The 19700-nt window shown below is 42.6% G+C and overlaps 1 protein-coding gene across 2 annotated transcripts in view; it reads right to left on the bottom strand.

Annotated features, from left to right (window-relative positions):
* The window catches only part of ANXA4 (annexin A4), a 73671-nt gene that overhangs the window by 29545 nt on the left and 24426 nt on the right, over window positions 1-19700 (bottom strand). For both annotated transcript variants that reach the window (XM_068564351.1, XM_068564352.1), the window contains exons 2-4: window positions 17804-17858; window positions 11140-11227; window positions 6415-6509 (exon numbers count right to left, since the gene is read on the bottom strand). In XM_068564351.1, coding sequence (XP_068420452.1) covers window positions 6415-6509; window positions 11140-11227; window positions 17804-17806 — 186 coding nt within the window. In that variant the 5' untranslated portion in view covers window positions 17807-17858. The remainder of the gene's footprint in view (window positions 1-6414; window positions 6510-11139; window positions 11228-17803; window positions 17859-19700) is intronic.

Raw genomic sequence — 19700 nt, 5'->3', positions numbered from 1 at the left:
GAGCTGTTTATATATTTTGGAGATTAATCCTTTGTCCGTTGATTCGTTTGCAAATATTTTCTCCCATTCTGAGGGCTGTCTTTTTGTCTCGTTTATGGTTTCCTTTGCTGTGCAAAAGCTTTGAAGTTTCATTAGGTCCCATTTGTTTATTTTTGTTTTTATTTGCATTACTCTAGGAGGTGGATCAAAAAACATCTTGCTGTGATTTATGTCAAAGAGTGTTCTTCCTATGTTTTCCTCTAAGAGTTTTATAGTGTCCGGTCTTACATTTAGGTCTCGAATCCACTTTGAGTTTATTTTTGTGTATGGTGTTAGGGAGTGTTCTAATTTCATTCTTTTACATGTAGCTGTCCAGTTTTCCCAGCACCACTTATTGAAGAGACTGTCTTTTCTCCATTATATATCCTTGCCTCCTTTGTCATAGATTAGTTGACCATAGGTGCGTAGGTTTATCTCTGGGCTTTCTATCTAGTTCCATTGATATATGTTTCTGTTTTTGTGCCAGTACCATATTGTCTTGATTACTGTAGCTTTGTAGTATAGTCTGAAGTCAGGGAGTCTGATTCCTCCAGCTCTGTTGTTTTCCCTCAAGACTGCTTTGGCTATTCGGGGTCTTTTGTGTCTCCATACAAATTTTAAGATGATTTGTTCTAGTTCCGTAAAAAATGCCATTGGTAATTTGATAGGGATTGCATTGAATCTGTAGATTGCTTTGGGTAGTATAGTCATTTTCACAATATGGATTCTTCCAATCCAAGAACATGGTATATCTCTCCATCTGTTGGTATCATCTTTAATTTCTTTCATCAGTGTCTTATAGTTTTCTGCATACAGGTCTTTTGTCTCCCTAGGTAGGTTTATTCCTAGGTATTTTATTCTTTTTGTTGCAATGGTAAATGGGAGTGTTTCCTTAATTTCTCTTTCAGATTTTTCATCATTAGTGTATAGGAATGCAAGAGATTTCTGTGCATTAATTTTGTATCCTGCAACTTTACCAAATTCATTGATTAGCTCTAGTAGGTTTCTGGTGGCATTTTTAGGATTCTCTATGTATAGTATCATGTCATCTGCAAACAGTGACTGTTCTACTTCCTCATTTCCAATTTGTATTATACTTTTATTTCTTTTTCTTATCTGATTGCCGTGGCTAGGACTTCCAAAACTATGTTGAATAATAGTGGGAAGACTGGACATCCTTGTCTCATTCCTGATCTTAGAGGAAATGCTTTCAGTTTTTCACCATTGAGAATGATGTTTGCTGTGGGTTTGTTGTATATGGCCTTTATTATGTTGAGGTAGGTTCCCTCTATGTCCACTTTCTGTAGAGTTTTTATCATAAATGGGTGTTGAATTTTGTCAAAAGCTTTTTCTGCATCTATTGAGATGATCATATGGTTTTTATTCTTCAATTTGTTAATATGGTGTATCACATTGATTGATCTGCGTATATTGAAGAATCCTTGCATCCTTGGGATAAATCCCACTTGATCATGGTGTATGATCCTTTTAATGTGTTGTTGGATTCTGTTTACTAGTATTTTGTTGAGGTTTTTGCATCTATGTTCATCAGTGATATTGGCCTGTAGTTTTCTTTTTTTGTAGTATCTTTGTCTGGTTTTGGTATCAGGGTGATGGTGGCCTCATAGAATGAGTTTGGGAGTGTTCCTTCCTCTGCAATTTTTTGGAAGAATTTGAGAAGGATGGGTGTTAGCTCTTCTCTAAATGTTTGATAGAATTCACCTGTGAAGCCATCTGGTCCTGAACTTTTGTTCTTTGGAAAATTTTTAATCACAGTTTCAATTTCATTACTTGTGATTGGTCTGTTCATATTTTCTGTTTCTTTCTGGTTCAGTCTTGGAAGGTTATACCTTTCTAAGAATTTGTCCATTTCTTCCAGGTTGTCCATTTTATTGGCATAGAGTTGCTTGTAGTAGTCTCTTCGGATGCTTTGTATTTCTGTGGTGTCTGTTGTAACTTCTCCTTTTTCATTTCTAATTTTACTGATTTGAGTCTTCTCCCTTTTTTTCCTGATGAGTCTGGCTAATGGTTTATCACTTTGGTTTATCTTCTCAAAGAACCAGCTTTTAGTTTTATTGATCTTTGCTATTGTTTTCTTTGTTTCTATTTCATTTTTTTCTGCTCTGATATTTATGACTTCTTTCCTTCTGCTAACTTTGGGTTTTGTTTGTTCTTCTTTCTCTAGTTCCTTTAGGTGTAAGGTTAGATTGTTTATTTGAGATTTTTCTTGTTTCTTGAGGTAGGCTTGTATAGCTATAAACTTCCCTCTTAGAACTGCTTTTGCTGCATCCCATAGGTTTTCAATCATCGTGTTATCATGGTCATTTGTCTCTAGGTAGTTTTTAATTGCCTCTTTGATTTCTTCAGTGATCTCTTGGTTATTTAGTAACGTATTGTTTAACCTCCATGTGTTTTGTGTTTTGTACGTTTTTTTCCCTGTAATTCATTTCTAATCTCATAGCATTGTGGTCAGAAAAGATGCTTGATATGATTTCAATTTTCTTAAATTTACTGAGGCTTGATTTGTGCCCCAAGATGTGATCTATCCTGGAGAATGTTCCGTGTGCACTTGAGAAGAAAGTGTAATCTGCTGTTTTTGGATGGAATGTCCTATAAATATCAATTAAAACTATCTGGTCTATTGTGTCATTTAAAGCTTCTGTTTCCTTATTTATTTTCATTTTGGATGATGTGTCCATTGGTGTAAGTGAGCTGTTAAAGTCCCCCACTATTATTGTGTTACTGTCAATTTCCTCTTTTATAGCTGTTAGCAGTTGCCTTATGTATTGAGGTGCTCCTATGTTGGGTGCATATATATTTATAATTGTTATATCTTCTTCTTGGATTGATCCCTCGATCATTATGTAGTGTCCTTCCTTGTCTCTTGTAACATTCTTTATTCTAAAGTCTATTTTATCTGATATGAGTATAGCTACTCCAGCTTTCTTTTGATTTCCATTTGCATGGAATATCTTTTCCCATCCCCTCACTTTCAGTCTGTATGTGTCCCTAGGTCTGAAGTGGGTCTCTTGTAGACAGCATATAGATGGGTCTTGTTTTTGTATCCATTCAGCAAGCCTGTGTCTTTTGGTTGGAGCATTTAATCCATTCACGTTTAAGGTAATTATCGATACGTATGTTCCTATGACCATTTTCTTAACTGTTTTGGGTTTGTTTTTGTAGGTCCTTTTCTTCTCTTGTGTTTCCCACTTAGAGAAGTTCCTTTAGCATTTGTTGTAGAGCTGGTTTGTTGGTGCTGAAGTCTCTTAGCTGTTGCTTGTCTGTAAAGCTTTTGATTTTTCCATCGAACCTGAATGAGGTCCTTGCTGGGTAGAGTAATCTTGGTTGTAGGTTCTTCCCTTTCATCACTTTAAGTATATCATGCCACTCCCTTCTGGCTTGTAGAGTTTCTGCTGAGAAATCAGCTGTTGACCTTATGGGAGTTCCCTTGTATGTTATTTGTCATTTTTCCCTTGCTGTTTTCAATAATTTTTCTTTGTCTTTAATTTTTGCCACTTTGATTACTATGTGTCTCGGCGTGTTTCTCCTTAGGTTTATCCTGTATGGGACTCGCTGCGTTTCCTGGACTTGGGTGGCTATTTCCTTTCCCATGTTAGGGAAGTTTTTGACTACAATCTCTTCAAATGTTTTCTCTGGTCTTTTCTCTCTCTCTTCTCCTTCTGGGACCCCTATAATGCGAATGTTGTTGTGTTTAATGTTGTCCCAGAGGTCTCTTAGGCTGTCTTCATTTCTTTTCATTCTTTTTTCTTTATTCTTTTCTGCAGCAGTGAATTCCACCATTCTGTCTTCCAGGTCACTTATCCGTTCTTCTGCCTCAGTTATTCTGCTATTGATTCCTTCTAGTGTAGTTTTCATTTCAGTTACTGTATTGTTCATCTGTGTTTGTTTGTTCTTTAATTCTTCTAGGTCTTTTTTAAACATTTCTTGCATCTTCTCAATCTTTGCCTCCATTCTTTTTCCGAGGTCCTGGATCATCTTCACTATCATTATTCTGAATTCTTTTTCTGGAAGGCTGCCTATCTCCACTTCATTTAGTTGTTTTTCTGGGGTTTTATCTTGTTCCTTCATCTGGTACATAGCCCTCTGCCTTTTCATCTTGTCTATCTTTCTGTGAATGTGGTTTTTGTTCCACAGGCTGCAGGATTGTAGTTCTTCTTCCTTCTGCTGTCTGCCCTCTGGCGGATGAGGCTATCTAAGAGGCTTGTGTAAGTTTCCTGATAGGAGGGACTGGTGGTGGGTAGAGCTGACTGTTGCTCTGGTGGGCAGAGCTCAGTAAAACTTTAATCCGCTTGAGTTCTGATGGGTGGGGCTGGGTTCCCTCCCTGTTGGTTGTTTGGCCTGAGGCAACCCAACACTGGAGCCTACCTGGGCTCTTTGGTGGGGCTAATGGCGGACTCAGGGAGGGCTCACGCCAAGGAGTACTTCCCAGAACTTCTGCTGCCAGTGTCCTTGTCCCCACGGTGAGCCACAGCCACCCCCCGCCTCTGCAGGAGACCCTCCAACACTAGCAGGTAGGTCTGGTTCAGTCTCCCCTGGTGTCACTGCTCCTTCCCCTGGGTCCTGATGTGCACACTACTTTGTGTGTGCCCTCCAAGAGTGGAGTCTCTGTTTCCCCCAGTCCTGTTGAAGTCCTGCAATCAATTCCCACTAGGCTTCAAAGTCTGATTCTCTAGGAATTCCTCCTCCTGTTGCCGGACCCCCAGGTTGGGAAGCCTGACGTGGGGCTCAGAACCTTCACTCTAGTGGGTGGACTTCTGTGGTATAAGTGTTCTCCAGTCTGTGAGTCACCCACCCAGCAGTTATGGGATTTGACTTTACTGTGATCGCGCCCCTCCTACCGTTTCATTGTGACTTCTCCTTTGTCTTTGGATGTGGGGTATCTTTTTTGGTGAGTTCCAGTGTCTTCCTGTCGATGACTGTCCAGCAGCTAATTGTGATTCTGGTGTTCTCGCAAGAGGGAGTCCAAAGGACCAATTCCTAAAGACATTTAGTCACATTTCCTCCTAGAACAGGTCAGAGAGTTTAAGAACCTGCTTAAGATCAACCAACTAATACCGAGTTGATTTGGTTTCAAGTTCTGATCTCAGATTCTCACAAACCTGAGTCCGCAACACTATATTTCAATCTATTGTGCGTATTTTCATGCTACATCCACACATATCAAATGGATGAATGAACAAATAAATTAGCGTTCAGTCGCTCCATTAAGGTTGGTCATCTTAACAAACGGCTGTCAGATCAGCTTAGTTCTGAAGCTGAATAATCAACCCCAAATGTGTGGCAACACTCTGTCTCTAGCTTACACATCACATGCGTGTTCATTAAATTTCTTTGGGGATGGAGAAGAGCTTAAAAGGCCCAGAAGATACTCTGAGCAATCTGAGGGAGGAATCCCATTGGTGCCCAGCCAAGGTTTGCATGTAGATACTCCCGGGAAGAGCTGAGCCAGCCCTGCCCCACCCAGCAGCTTAATGCCTGCCTTTGAGAGGCAGCCCGTCTGACTAGCTTTTATAAAATATCCAAGAATAGAAATACTTATCATGGAGTTAACAGCACTCTGAGACCTGGAAGCACTTATTGATAACATTTCCTCAATAAAAAGATTCTCTAATCACACAGATGGGCTTCCAGTGATGTGGAAAGATTGGGTGAATGACTCTGATAAGTGAGCTGTTGAAAACGAGACTGAGACAGGGTTGCTCAGGGGTGTGGGATTCAAAGAGGAAGGGGAAAACATGGTGAGTGAACCACCTTTGAATGCATAAGCCACTAAAATACATACACACACACACACACACACACACACACACACACACAGCCCCATTCTAGAACTGGAGGGGGTGGCTCTCAGTTAAGGATCATTCAAAGGAATGAATATATACTACAAATGGGTTTATGTAGAAGAGTTGGATAGACCCTAAATCCTCGGAGAGCCTATTTAGAACAAACTGGATTTAAACATTTTAGTCAGTTTGGAGGATCTTCATTCGGAAGTGGCCTAAAGGAAAGGCCAAGGGAAGCAACACTGAAAGCTGAGCCCTGCCCAGTGCTCCAAAGGGCAGGGGGCTGAGTCCATTCCACAACCAAGTCCCTGAAAGGACTTGTGGGGGAAGAGACTAAACTTAGCCTTGAATTTTGTGAATCAAGAGCTCCCTGAAATCACTTCTGGCTATGGACAGTGGAGGAACTCTTGAACGTGTTGAAACTGTTTTTTGTTTGTTTGTTTGTTTGTTTTTTTCCGAGAACATCTTTAAACAAGGCAAAGGATCCATCTTTTAAAAACCAAGGGCCACTACTTCAGGATTCAAGAAGGAAGGGGCCCCTGCTCCCCTACTGCTGACAGGTCCCTTGTCAAGCCAGACAGCTGCCACCTACCCTGCCGATGGCGGTCTTGTAGGCTGTCCTGATTTCCTGGCGCTGGGCCATGTTGCGATAGGCCAGGACGTTGATGATGGCATCTTCATCCGTGCCTGGTGTGGAGCGGAGACAGGGAGTGAGTGTGATTTGAGAGAGGAATGAGAAAATGGGTTCTTCTGCAGACACTGGTGTAACCCAAACACACGCAGAGAGCTTTCTAAGAAAAGAAGTTCTTGTTCAGAGGGTTTGTCTATTTTGGAGGGAAAACAGACACTAGATTAGAGTCTCGGTCTCTCCTTTCATTAGCTTTTTTTTTTTTTTAACATCTTTATTGGAGTATAGTTGCTTTACAATGGTGTGTTAGTTTCTGCTGTATAACAAAGTGAATCTGCTATACATATACATATGTCCCCATATCCCCTCCCGCTTGAGCCTCCCTCCCACCCTCCCTTTCCCATCCCTCTAGGTGGACACAAAGCATGGAGTTGATCTCCCTGTGCTATGCAGCTGCTTCCCACTAGCTACCTATTTTACATTTGGTGGTGTATATATGTCCATGCCACTCTCTCACTTCATCCCAGCTTACCCTTCCCCCTCCCCGTGTCCTCAAGTCCATTCTCTACGTCTGCATCTTTATTCCTGTCCTGCCCCTAGGTTCATCAGAACCGTTTTTTTTTTTTTTTTTTTAGATTCCATATATATGTGTTAGCATACAGTATTTGTTTTTCTCTTTCTGACTTACTTCACTCTGCATGACAGACTCTAGGTCCATCCACCTCACTACAAATAACTCAATTTCGTTTCTTTTTATGGCTGAGTAATATTCCATTGTATATATGAGCCACTAAACGAAAGAGTTAACTTCTCTGAGCATCAGTTTCCTTATCTATGAATGTGAGTGATCATAGTACTTTCCCTCTTTGGATCACCCATATTTATCTTCCATGTTCTTGCCTTTCTCTCCTCACTTTTATCTCTTTATCATCTCCTCTGAGTTTCGAAACAGTTCAAACCCGTCTTTTAATTCATGATTTGGCACTTCACAGGGTTTAAATTGGCTGCTCATTGTATCCACTGCATTTTAAGATCTGTATTTGTGTTTTTCTATTCTAAGCTCTCTTTCCTGATCTCTGATCAGGAAACTTTTTATAACTGCCCATGAATTCCCATGATGCAATATCCTACCAAAACTTTTCACTATGAATTACAATTTTTAAAAAAAAATTTTAAAAAGATTGTTATTTTTGCTCTTTTTAAAAAATTTATTTATTTATTTGGCTGTGTCGGGTCTTAGCTGCGGCATGCGGGATCTTTCGTTGTGGTGCGAGGGCTCTTCATTGTGGTGCACAGGCTTCTCTCTAGTTGTGGTGTGCGGGCTCTAAAGCGCACGGGCTCAGTAGTTGCGGCACATGGGCTTATTTGCCCAGCGGCATGTGGGATCTTAGTTCCCCGACCAGGGATCGAACCCGCATCCCCTGCATTGGAAGGCGGATTCTTAACCACTGGACCACCAGGGAAGTCCCTGAATTACAAATTTAAAATGTCATAAATTTTGTTTGCCTGTTTCTTGCAGCAGCTTTTACAGGCGACTTTCACAGCTGGATGTTCATGTACGCTGGGTGAGTTTTCCATTTTCCCATATACTGTATGGGAAGATGTGATGAGTTACAGGAGAGTCTATTGAAATATTTCAGGGAGAAATCAAAAAATATATAGATTCACCAGAGTTATCCTTTGCAAAATTAGAGATCTAGAAAAATATGAGGGGTACGGAGGAAGCTATAGAGGTTGTTTTTGGGTTTTTTTGTATTTTTTATTTATGGCTGCATTGGGTCTTTGTTGCTGTGTGCGAGCTTTCTCTAGTTGTGGCGAGCAGGGGCTACTCTTTGTTGCGGTGCACGGGCTTCTCACTGCAGTGGCTTCTCTTGTTATGGAGCACGGGCTCTAGGCACACGGGCTTCAGCAGTTATGGCACGTAGGCTCGGTAGTTGTGGCTCGCCGGCTTAGTTACTCTGCGGCATGTGGGATCTTCCCAGACCAGGGCTCAAACCCGTGTCCCCCACATTGGCAGGCAGACTCCCAGCCACTGCGCCATCAGGGAAGCCCGCTATAGAGTTTTAAGTTTACATAACTTAGGGACCTACTCTCTCTTCTCTTGGGGAAAAAAAAAAAAAAGAAAGAGGGTAATAGATACAACCATCCTTTTTCCAGGAGAACTCTCAGCTGTGGGGAGAAGGTTCATTGCCTTTTGCTTTTTTATACAGTTTCTGTGAAAGGCACCACCACTCTTCTGGTCTGTCAGGCTTGAACCCTCAAAATAGCTTTGATTATTTTACCCGCTCTCTCTTCCTTCACATTCAGATTTCCTGACAAGTCATGCAAAATCTAGCTCTAAAACCCTTTTTGTATCTGTCCCCTCTTTTTAATTCCTATGACAACAACTCGAGTTCAGGGTTTCTTCTTAGACAACTTAAAGTCTGCTAAGTAGTAGTCTCACTTCCTAATTGGTCTTTCCAATGTCTTGCTAGATTCATTTTCCTAAAATGACAAACTCTCACAGTGTCCCTCCCCTACTCAGGATACACTGAGTACACTACTCAGCCATCCCTACTCAGGACGGCTCCCCACCATTTGCTGGATTTACTATCCGCACTGCTGTCTGGCATTTGGGACTCTCCACCATACCCCATTCACTATTGTAAATATCCACATACAAAGTTACAGGCAGCCAAATCCAGAGACTTAGCTCCTGAATTCCCGTACTTGACCCAACTACACTGCACTCCTTTCTCCTGACCTCCTTCATTACCAGTCTATGGGTTTATGTCTCCCTAACCCCCTCCATCTAGCATCCTGATTCTGGCATTTGTTGTTTCCTGGACAATGCCTCTGGGTCATCCTCCCATGTCAGTAGCCTCCTCAGGACCCACCCCATGGTACCTGCCTTCCCAGAAGTCGCCTAAAAAGTCAACTCCTGCTTTGTAAGTACATCCTGCTGCAAGCCATGTATTTACATGGCCTGCAGCTAAGTGCCTCAGCTAAAATGCAAAACAGGGCGATGCTCACACTCATCCCATGCCTTTGCTCATGCTGTTCCATTCACCTGAAAGCCATTCTCTCTTATCTATTTACTTACTTACTGAATAAATTTAACTCATCTCCCAAGGCCCATCTCAATTTCTACATCCTCCAAGAAGTTTTGCCTGATGCTCCCAAATGACATGTGATCTCTCTGACTCCTAATGGGATCTTACTCGTGCCCCTCCCGTCGCTATCATATTATGAACCGATCATGTTTCTGCGCATGCCTCGGCTGCCTAGCATCCATGGACGATTGAACCGCAGGACTAGGTTTACAGTCTTTGTCTCCTCTAACCTTCACTGGCCCACACAGCGAGCACTGAAAATGGTTTGTTGTATCAAATGCCTCCTGACTCTGAGAATTCCGAATGCCATGTGGTCTACGTTCTGAATTATGGTGTTCTTGCTATCCACCAAAGAATTAGGATACACCTGAGAAAAAGGGTGGGCCGAGTACCTTTTCCATTTTATTTACGAAAAGGGAAAACGATAGATTCAGGGTAATGTCCTGTTCAGAGGTGGGCAGCAGCACAGCACAGTGGCTTAAGCTCCAGCTCTGGAGTCGGACTGCCTGGAATTGCCTAGAATCCTGACACGTACGATCCCAGACACCTCAGGCAAGTTAGCTCATCTCCCTAAACCTCAACTTTCTCATTAGTGAAACAAGCTGCTGTCAGAATTAAAACATAATCTATGTAACACATTGTGCCTGACACACAGTAGAGCTTAATAAATGCTCACTATTATTGTTATCGTTCCTGTTAGTAGCATTGGGGCTAAGATGAATTCTTTTTGGATAGAAAAACTGGGAAATAACGTCTCACGGTCAAACGTTTTTATCCAAATCTTGAGGAGATTCTAAATAGCAGCTATGAAACAGAGAGCACTTCTCTGGCCAAATGTCCACTCAGGCAAGTCTGGAGGCAGGGTCTAGGTCAGCATAGCCTGCAGTGCCCGGGCATGGCTGTGCCCACCCAGTGGGAGGCCTTTGCCCACGGGAGCTACCAGAGGGTGGTGCACTGGAAGACAAGTCCTTCTGGTCACATACGCACAGCCTTCTCACCTAAAATCCCACACGCTACACGGGGGTACTGGCCTAGCTGTGCCTATTACAGCAGCAACAGGTGGGGGGCTGACTCAAGGGAAAGAACGTGGACTTAGAGCTGGCAGGCTCTGCTGAGTGTGACTCATGGCTCAGTTCCACTTACTCTGTGCCTTCCTACGTTACTTCTCTGAGTCTCAGTTTCACATCTGTAAAATGGGGCGAAAATAACAATAGCACCAGCTGCTTTCACTACATCACAGGATTATCGCATGTATTCGTTCAGATAATATTTGTCAAAGTGCTTTGTAAACCTTCTGGCACGACATGCATACATGGGTTAACTGGAAAACAAATACATTTCTCAAATTTGATATATACATTCATAATACCAGAATGTAAAACAGATATAAATTATCGGGGAAGTCCAGAATGTGTTCATCACATTTAAAATTCTTAGTAAAAACCCTCCCGTCTAGTTTGCCTTGAAAAGTCAACTTGTTCCCATTGTGTTTTCTTAGCGTGAGACGTACTCACAGTTGCCTGTGGACACAACACCCTCTGGGTGACTCTGTCATGCACAGCACATGAGGGGTGTTTACCTCCAGTGGGACACTTACCGAGCCCTTTCATGGCCTTCCTCAGGGTCTGGGCATCTTCGGTGGCACTGAAGCCTGAAGCAGCTTTGATGGTGCCTCCCTTGGCTGCCTGAGTGCACAGAGAAAGATGGTGACTGAGAGGCACTTCTTACCAGCATGGCGCCATCTCACACAGCAAGTTTGCTGAGCACCCACCATGGGCCAGACACTCTTCCAGGTGCTGGGACATGGCAGTGACTGTGAGAGATGAGGCTCTAGCTCCCCTGGAGCTGATGTTCCAAGTTCAGCAGGAGGCAGACCAGTAAACGAGCCAACAAACAAATATTCCACCAGGCGGCCGGTGGTGAGAAGGGCTACAGGGCAGACAGAGAGGTCCTGGAGGGGCTGCTCTGAGGAGTGACATTCAGGCTGAGGTCTGAGTGACAGGAAGCAGCTGACTGTGCAAAGATCAGGCCAAAGTGTTACAGGCAGAGGAAACAGCTGAGGCAAAGGCGCTGAGGCTGGAGCTGCCTTCTGGGGGAGGAGTGGGACAGAGGCCAGTGTGGCTTGAGTTGGTGGGCAAGCTGGGGAGTGGTAAGATAAGTTACACCATTACCTACACAGTAATCTTGTCTCCCCTGAAAGGGGAAAATCAAACCTGAATTCAATCAAGCCTCTAAGGCCAAATACCAATTTATGGTAAATAGGAGAAAGAGGAAAATGTTAACCCACCCCACAGGGCTGTAATCAGCACAATCCAGACTGTGAGAAACACTACTTGATGAACGATCTAGTTTCTTCAACAAATAAACTGCAAGGAGAATTAGAAAAGAGAGAGCTGGAGGGACTTCCCTGGTGGCGCAGTGGTTAAGAATCCGCCTGCCAATGCAGGGGACACGGGTTCGAGCCCTGGTCCAGGAAGATCCTACATGCTGTGGAGGAACTAAGCTCGTGAGCCACAACTACTGAGCCTGTGCTCTGGAGCCCACAAGCCACAACTACTGAGCCCACGTGCCACAACTACTGAAGCCCGCGCGCCTAGCGCCCGTGCTCCGCAACAAGAGAAGCCACCGCAATGAGAAGCCCGTGCACTGCAACGAAGAGTAGCCCCCGCTCGCCGCAACTAGAGAAAGCCCGCGCGCAGCAGCGAAGACCCAATGCAGCCAAAAATAAATAAATAAAATAAAATAAATTTTTTTTTTAAAAAAAGAGAGAGATGGAGGGGAAATATAGCTTTAAAGAGATTAAAAATGCACATCAATAATCATAATGGGTGAACTTACTGGGATCCTGAATCAAACAAACAGTAAAAAAAAAAAAAATGACATTTATGAGACAGTTGGACATTGAACACTGACTTGATATTTGATGCCATTAAGCAACTAGTGTTAACGGTTTTAGGTATGATAATGGTATTGTGGTTATATTTTATTTTTTTAAGAGTTTGAATCTTATACACATTGAAAGAGTTTATAGATGAGAGGATAAGATGTCTGGAGTTTGCTTCAAAATAACGGGTTGGGGGAAGTAAGTGGAGGTAAAGAAGAAACAAGGCTGACCATGAGTTAATAATTACTGAGTTATTATTATGTAATATAATAATTACTGACCATGAGTTAATAATAATTATAGGTACAAAGGGGTTCTTTTTAATATTTGGTCAACTTTTGTATGTGTTTACCTTTTTCCATAATAAAAACTTTAAAAATGAAAAAGAAAGAAAATCAGAGAGGTTGCAAGGGCAGAACAAGAGCCTTCACAAGCCAGTGAGGAGTTTCTGTTTTATTCTAAATGCAGTAGGAGCCGCTGGCAGGCTTTCAGCAAAGGGATGGAGGAGATGATCTGATTTACATGATAAAAAGATCACTCGGGCTGCTGTAGGCAGATACAGAGACGAGTTGAGAATCTGGGCCAAGATCCAGGGATATGATGGTAGACGAGGGTGAAACAGTAAAAATGGAAAGAGACAGACAGACTCAGCACATGTTTTGGAGCAAAGGCGGCAGAACTTGCCGATGGACTGATGTGGGAGGTGAGGAAAGAAAAGAAGCAAGTGTAACTCTAAATCTTTTTCCCTGAGCAGCCAAGCAGAGAGCGGTATCGTTTACCCAGATGGGGAAAGCTGGAGGACTACCAGATTTGGGATGGCAGTGGGGAGTGGGATTTAGAAGTTCTATTTTCAAAATGTTAAGTTTGGGATGTCCATTAAACATCCAAGTGGAGTTGTCAAAAGGATGGTTGGTTATACAACGTAAATCTAGAGGGCAAGTCCAGAGTAATAAATTCAGGACACATCAGCGTTTGAATGGTATTGGACGAAATGACCTAGGGAGAAAGTGAAGAACGGGTCCTAGGACAAGCCTGGGCCTCTCCAGCAGAGAAGGACCGGAATGGGTAACCAAGAAGGACTGGTCCTTGATGTATAAAGAAAACCAGGAGCGTGTGTTGTCCAGAGGCTGAAGAAGGAGGAAGATGCCAGTGCCTGCTAAGGTAGGTGTGAGTAGAGGACACAGAAGGGATGGTCAGATGGGGCAACACGGAAGGTCCTGGTGATCCTGACAAAGGCTTCTGCAGTGGAATGGAGGGGACAGAAGCCTGACCAAGTGGCAGAGGGAAGCATGGGAAGTCATGAGGAGGAGACCGCAGTCTAGACACTGGAGATGAGGGCTAGCATCACCGGAAACGACCAGCATGCCTTAAAGTGAGACATACTCTGATGTGTACAAGGGACAAAAAGTTAGTGAATCTGACCCTCTGCAAATTAAAAACATCAACAAGCAAAACATGGGTTAGTAACCAGTAGGTACCATTCAGTTGACTTATGACTTAGAGATAATGTACTGATTAAGATCAAGGTGCCCTGAGTATTTCTAATGTATTTACTAATTTATTAATGTTATTTACGTACATGAGGCAGCAAAGAGAAACATATAATTCAATACAAAAGATAAATAAATAGATGAAGAAATTCAGTGACAGGACACAAAGCATAGAAAATTACAGTAAAGAAGGGGGTGGAAAGGAAACAGAAACGGAGACCTTAAGGGCCTGTGTAATTATTCGACATGAGCCACAGATTTCTCTGTCTAGAAGCCAAACAAGAGGGAACTGTAATCAATAATGAGACTCACAGTGTCCATGAGAGGCAAAGAGATCAATTGCACCGAATTGCATCCCCAAAGAAAGATATGTTGAAGTCCTAACCCCCAGTACCTCAGAATGTGCCCTTATTTGGAAATACTGTCATTACAATGAATGAATTAATTGTAATTAATTAAAGCAAGATGAGGTCCTACTGGAGTAGGGTGAGCCGCTAATTCAACATGGCTGGTGTCCTTCTTAGAAAACAGCACGTGAAAACAAAGACAATCAGGGAGAACACCCCATGATAATGTGTTGTTGACTCCAATGTCTGCCAAAAAATGCCTAAGATTGCCAGCAAACCACCAGAAGCTAGAAAGAGACAAGGAAGAATTCCCCTACGGATTTCAGAGGGACCATGGCCCTGCCAACATCTTGATTTTGGATTTCTAGCCTCCAGAAATACAAGATAACATATTTCTGTTATTTTGAACCACCCAGTTTGTGGTGCTTTGTTACGGCAGCCTCAGGAAATTAATGCAGGCATTTTACTTGTTTTCTTCTACTATATATCTGTAGTAATAAGCAAGCTGGTGATTCGCTGTCAGAATTTCAAATGGCCTAGCTCAGCCCTTGACCCCACCAAGACAGCTTTCTGAATCAAACGTTTCACAAGGTTCTTCTGGAACTCCAGTACTGAAAAAATTTTGGATGGTACTTAAACACTGCATTTGACTTTTAAAGCAAATTGCATTGCTGAGGGACACTAGTATGGGATTAAAATTAATATCTAACAAGATGAATTGATAGAGAAATGTGCAAAGATAATTCAGCTTATCTATCAGCATCTTTTTTCCGGAACAAGATAAGCCCGGAAAATTTGTTCCTGTTAGCTCTAAAGTATCCATATTGACTAAATTCCAGGGAATAATGTATCATTATCTATTCCAGGAAGGCAGGGGATTGCACCCCAGGAAGGCTTCTTGTGGCAGCAGGCAAAGGAAACAGGCAGAGGATGTAGGGAAGAATGATGAAAACAAATAGCTAGAAATCAGTGATATATCACAATCAATGAAATGTCATTCAGTTATTAAAATAATAAATAATGATAAAGATAAATGTCAAAAGATGGGAATACGATACGATGAAATATTTAGCAATAAAAAGGAACAGAGGAACAAACTGCTGATACAGCACCAGGGATGGATTGCAAAAAATATAACGCTGATAATAAAAGAGCACACGCTCTATGATTCCATTTATAGGATGTTCTCGAACAGGCAAAACTAATCTATGGTGAAAACAATCAGAACAGCGGTTCCATTTCTGGAGTGGAGTGGAGAGCAGGGTGGGGACTGATCTGGAAGGGGCATGGAGGAACTTCCTGGAGCGATGAAATGTTCTATCTTGATAAGAGGGGTAGGTTACACGGTACATACCTTTGTCAAAACTCATCTACCAAGTAACCTTAAGAGCTATGCATTTCACTGTAAATTATACCTCTAAAATTTTTGGTAAATATTTGAATACATTGGCTTTTAAAACATATTTTCCTTTTAGATATGTGTCATATGGTCATTGTAGAGATTTGGAAAAAATTTTTTTAAAGAATTAAGAGAAAATCTGGGGGGTAGGGGGAGGGATAAATTAGGAGGCTGGGCTTAACATATACAAACTACTATGTATAAAATAGATAACCAACAAGGACCTAATGTATAGCACAGGGAACTATACTCAATATTATGTAATAACCTATAAGGGAAAAGAATCTGAAAAAGAATATATATATAAGATACATATAACTGAATTGCTATGCTGTACACCTGAAATTTACATATTGTAAATCAACTATACTTCAATAAAATTTTTTTAAAGAATTAGGAAGAAAAATACAACACCCATAACTCCACCATCGAGAGTAAATAATTTTAATATGCTATAAGATGTAAAATAAACGTGTTAGCATAGCAAAGACTAGAGTGAATACATTTACTGTTCTTTATGTTCTTATTACTACTATTTCAAAACCACTATCATACGGGTAGGGTCTAAAATAAAGTGATGGAAAATAATTGGGAATTACAGTATTGTGATTATATTGTATGGTTTTCCTTTCCTTTAAAGATGCCATCTATCTGTCCAATAAATAACAGTCATAATGGAAAAACAGGTTCTAGGAGGAAAGATGAGAGCAACTGAGGTAATTTTCCTCAGTGGAAAGCTCACTAAAGGGTCACTTGGTTACAGACTTCACATGTGGAAAGGCTGCGAGCTTGTTCAGAACAGGAAGAGCGTCCCATTAATTATGGGTCCCCAGAGCCAAATACCATGCACAAAGTAGGGGCACTGTAAACATCTCTGAATAAATGTTGTACATGTCCAGGGAGAATCCATCAAGAACAAATGGATTTTAAGGCTTTTTTTTTTTTTTTTTTAAAGATTTATTGATTGATTGATTGCTATGTTGGGTCTTCGTTTCTGTGCTAGGGCTTTCTCTAGTTGCGGCAAGCGGGGGCCACTCTTCATCGCGGTGCGCGGGCCTCTCACTATCGTGGCCTCTCTTGTTGCGGAGCACAGGCTCCAGACGCGCAGGCTCAGCAGTTGTGGCTCACGGGCCTAGTCACTCCGCGGCATGTGGGATCGTCCCAGACCAGGGCTCGAACCCGTGTCCCCTGCATTAGCAGGCAGATTCTCAACCACTGCGCCACCAGGGAAGCCCAAGAACAAATGGATTTTAAAGGACAGCATAAGAGATTTGGTGCAGACACGAGTAAGCCCTTGACTGTCAGAGACGATGAAGAAAATTCTAGAATGTCTAATGTTAAAAAAAAAGACGTTAAGAGTATATTACTCTTTGTTCAGGATAGTTTACACATCCATCTTCCTAAGGGAAAGTGTCTAGAGTTGGCGGAATGTCTAGTTCCTCTCCAAGTATGAGATTCTACTTCTATTATTTCTTCCTAGAAGACCAGGGATCAAGCGTCACCTGCCTATTCAGAAACTTTATTTGGGCAGGAGAAGGAGAGCAGGTGGCCAGCCTCAGGTACAGCCATGTTTGCAGCTGAAAGGCTCAGCTTCCACAGCAGCAGTGAGCTTTATGGAACTCTCAAAGGGATCCAATTCCCTGCCTGTCCCTGAGATCAGATAACCAAGCTCTGAGGAGTCCAGTCACAGCCAACAGCAGGAGGCAGATAACAAGTGTTTCTTAGCTGATGAGCCTTCTTGATGAGCCTGAAATGATGGGGTTCCACAAAGTGTGGACAGCGGTCATCTCCTAGTGGAGGAAGCTGCGGGATTTTGAGTTTTTCCTTTTTATTTGCCTACAATTTCTAAAATGGACATGTAGTGCTTCTGCAGAGAGAAAACTATAACTTGTTTCTGTATCTCAGGATGTTAGAAGGATTCAAAGGAGTCCCTCTTTGAATTAATTTTCAGGGTCAGGTTACTCACCACCCCTGAAAGAAGTTAAAATGGCGTTTTCGAAAAAAGAAACTGCCTTTCCATTTCCTCGTCCCTCTCCTCTGATGAGCAAACAACCCTTTGTATAAGGCAACAGCCCCTGAGTACACATCCTGTACCTGTCTGCAGCTGGCACCAGGGAGGGTGAGGCATGTCTCCAACTTACCATGACTTTGACTCTATGTCAGGATCAGAGTTCAGTCAGCCAAGCAGAAGTTTCTCTGTGATAAAAGCAGAAGGGACATTACTGTGATGAGAGAAGTGTCCTTAGAATCATTAATCAGGATAACGTACAATTTGCACAAAGTTAAGCCACAGGGAAATAACACCCAATTTCATCAGAAGGCCAGCTATTGATTAGCCAAAGAGACAAGGGCCAGGCTAATCATTAAAGAGAAACTGTTCTAAGGGGCGAGTTAACTACGCCGGCAAAATACCGTGCTACCTGCTCTTCTGTTTGGAGATAACACATTACAGAAATGGTTCCTCTTGTTTAGTTAGGGTGAGGTACATTGCTTGTACTCAAGCCAAACCTAGATTCTGAACTGGGAGCTCTAGTGGATCAGAAGAGGTGCCTCTTGGAGAGAAAAGAGAATCCGACTGCATCAGGGAAAAGCACTGCACTCCAGCCTTTACCCTAAATGAGGGTGTGTGTGTGTGTGTGTGTGTGTGCGCACGCGCATTTGTGTATAATGACAGGCCACTGGCCCAACCAACATTAGACTTTTCATTTCCCAATGACCACTTTCACTGCCACCATCTCAGGACATAAAGGTGCTTCTTCCCTTTAAGCTGCAGCCTTACACGCTCAGCTTGGCCCTTAGTTCTCTTCGACACCCCCTCCTTCAGCAAGAAGACTGGAGCCATCACACATTTATTCAGTCGTTTAGAATGCAAGAAATGTCTTTATTGAAGGCAGGCCTCTGAGGAACAGGCCAACTGGCTTCCTGTTTCCACATCCAGGTCTTATGGAAAAGGCTCCTTTCCTGAGCACGTAGTTAGATCCTTGATACTCAGAGAATCATCCCAGAACCAGAAGCATGGGCATCACGTGGGAGCTTCTTAAAAGTGCAGAATCCCAGGCCCCCACTCCAGACCTACTGCCAGAATCTGCATTTTAACAAGATTTCCCGAATATCTGTCCACACAGTGGTTTGAAAAGCACTGGCCTAGATAACCCTGCCAGGCAGCCCTTTTCAATCGTTCTCCCAGAATAACTACATCCTTCTTGCCCCACTTTATCACCAACTGAATCATGTTTGGCCACGTTCATTCTTCATCTTCCACTATCTGAGGCTTAAGCTCATTCCTCCTTGTTTCCCATCACTCGCTACAGACTTATCTCCTATGACCTAGGGGTCAATCCCTTCCTATGGGGAGTGTCCACTGGCTCTGGGGCACAGCCGGAGCAAAGGTGCAGAGGTGGGAATGAGCAGTGGCTTCAGGGACAACAAGGCGACGAGGCTGCTGGAGCAGAGGGCTCCTTACAGGGAAGGCTCAGAGATACGGGTGGAAAAGCAGGTGGGGGACTGATTACCAAGGGCCCCTTATGTGCACCTGAGGAGTCTGACTTATACTGTAGGAATGGGAAAACAGTGAAAAGGTTTGGGTTTTGCAGAGAAATGATGTAAGACAAAATATACTTCAGCAAGTTACTATACTAGAGGGTAGACTAGAGTCAGAGACAAGGGGTCAGGAAGGCTCGAGGTATTAGTACAGGAACAAAGATCTGCACTGAAACAGAGGCAAAGATCTGGGTAGGATGTGGCCCCTGGAATAGGATATACACGTGAGGTATTTGGAGGGAAGACTTTATTGGATTTAGTGGCTCCTAAACTATATGGATTTATTCATTCAATCACTAAATATTCATAACACACCTCTATATCCCAGACACTGTTCTAGTTGGTAGAGATAATACAGTGAATAAGACAAAGAACCTGCCTTCGTGGAGCTTACAATGTACCAGGAAAGACAGACAACAAACAAACGAATACGTAAGACAATTTCAGATACCAGTAAGATGAAGATATAACAGGATAGTGGTATAGAAGAGGGACTGG

The sequence above is a fragment of the Eschrichtius robustus genome, chromosome 15 (genome assembly GCF_028021215.1).
Source record: "Eschrichtius robustus isolate mEscRob2 chromosome 15, mEscRob2.pri, whole genome shotgun sequence".
Taxonomy (NCBI): Eukaryota; Metazoa; Chordata; class Mammalia; order Artiodactyla; family Eschrichtiidae; genus Eschrichtius; species Eschrichtius robustus.
Note: the sequence above shows the minus strand (reverse complement) of the source record. Positions and strands in the feature narration are given on the sequence as shown.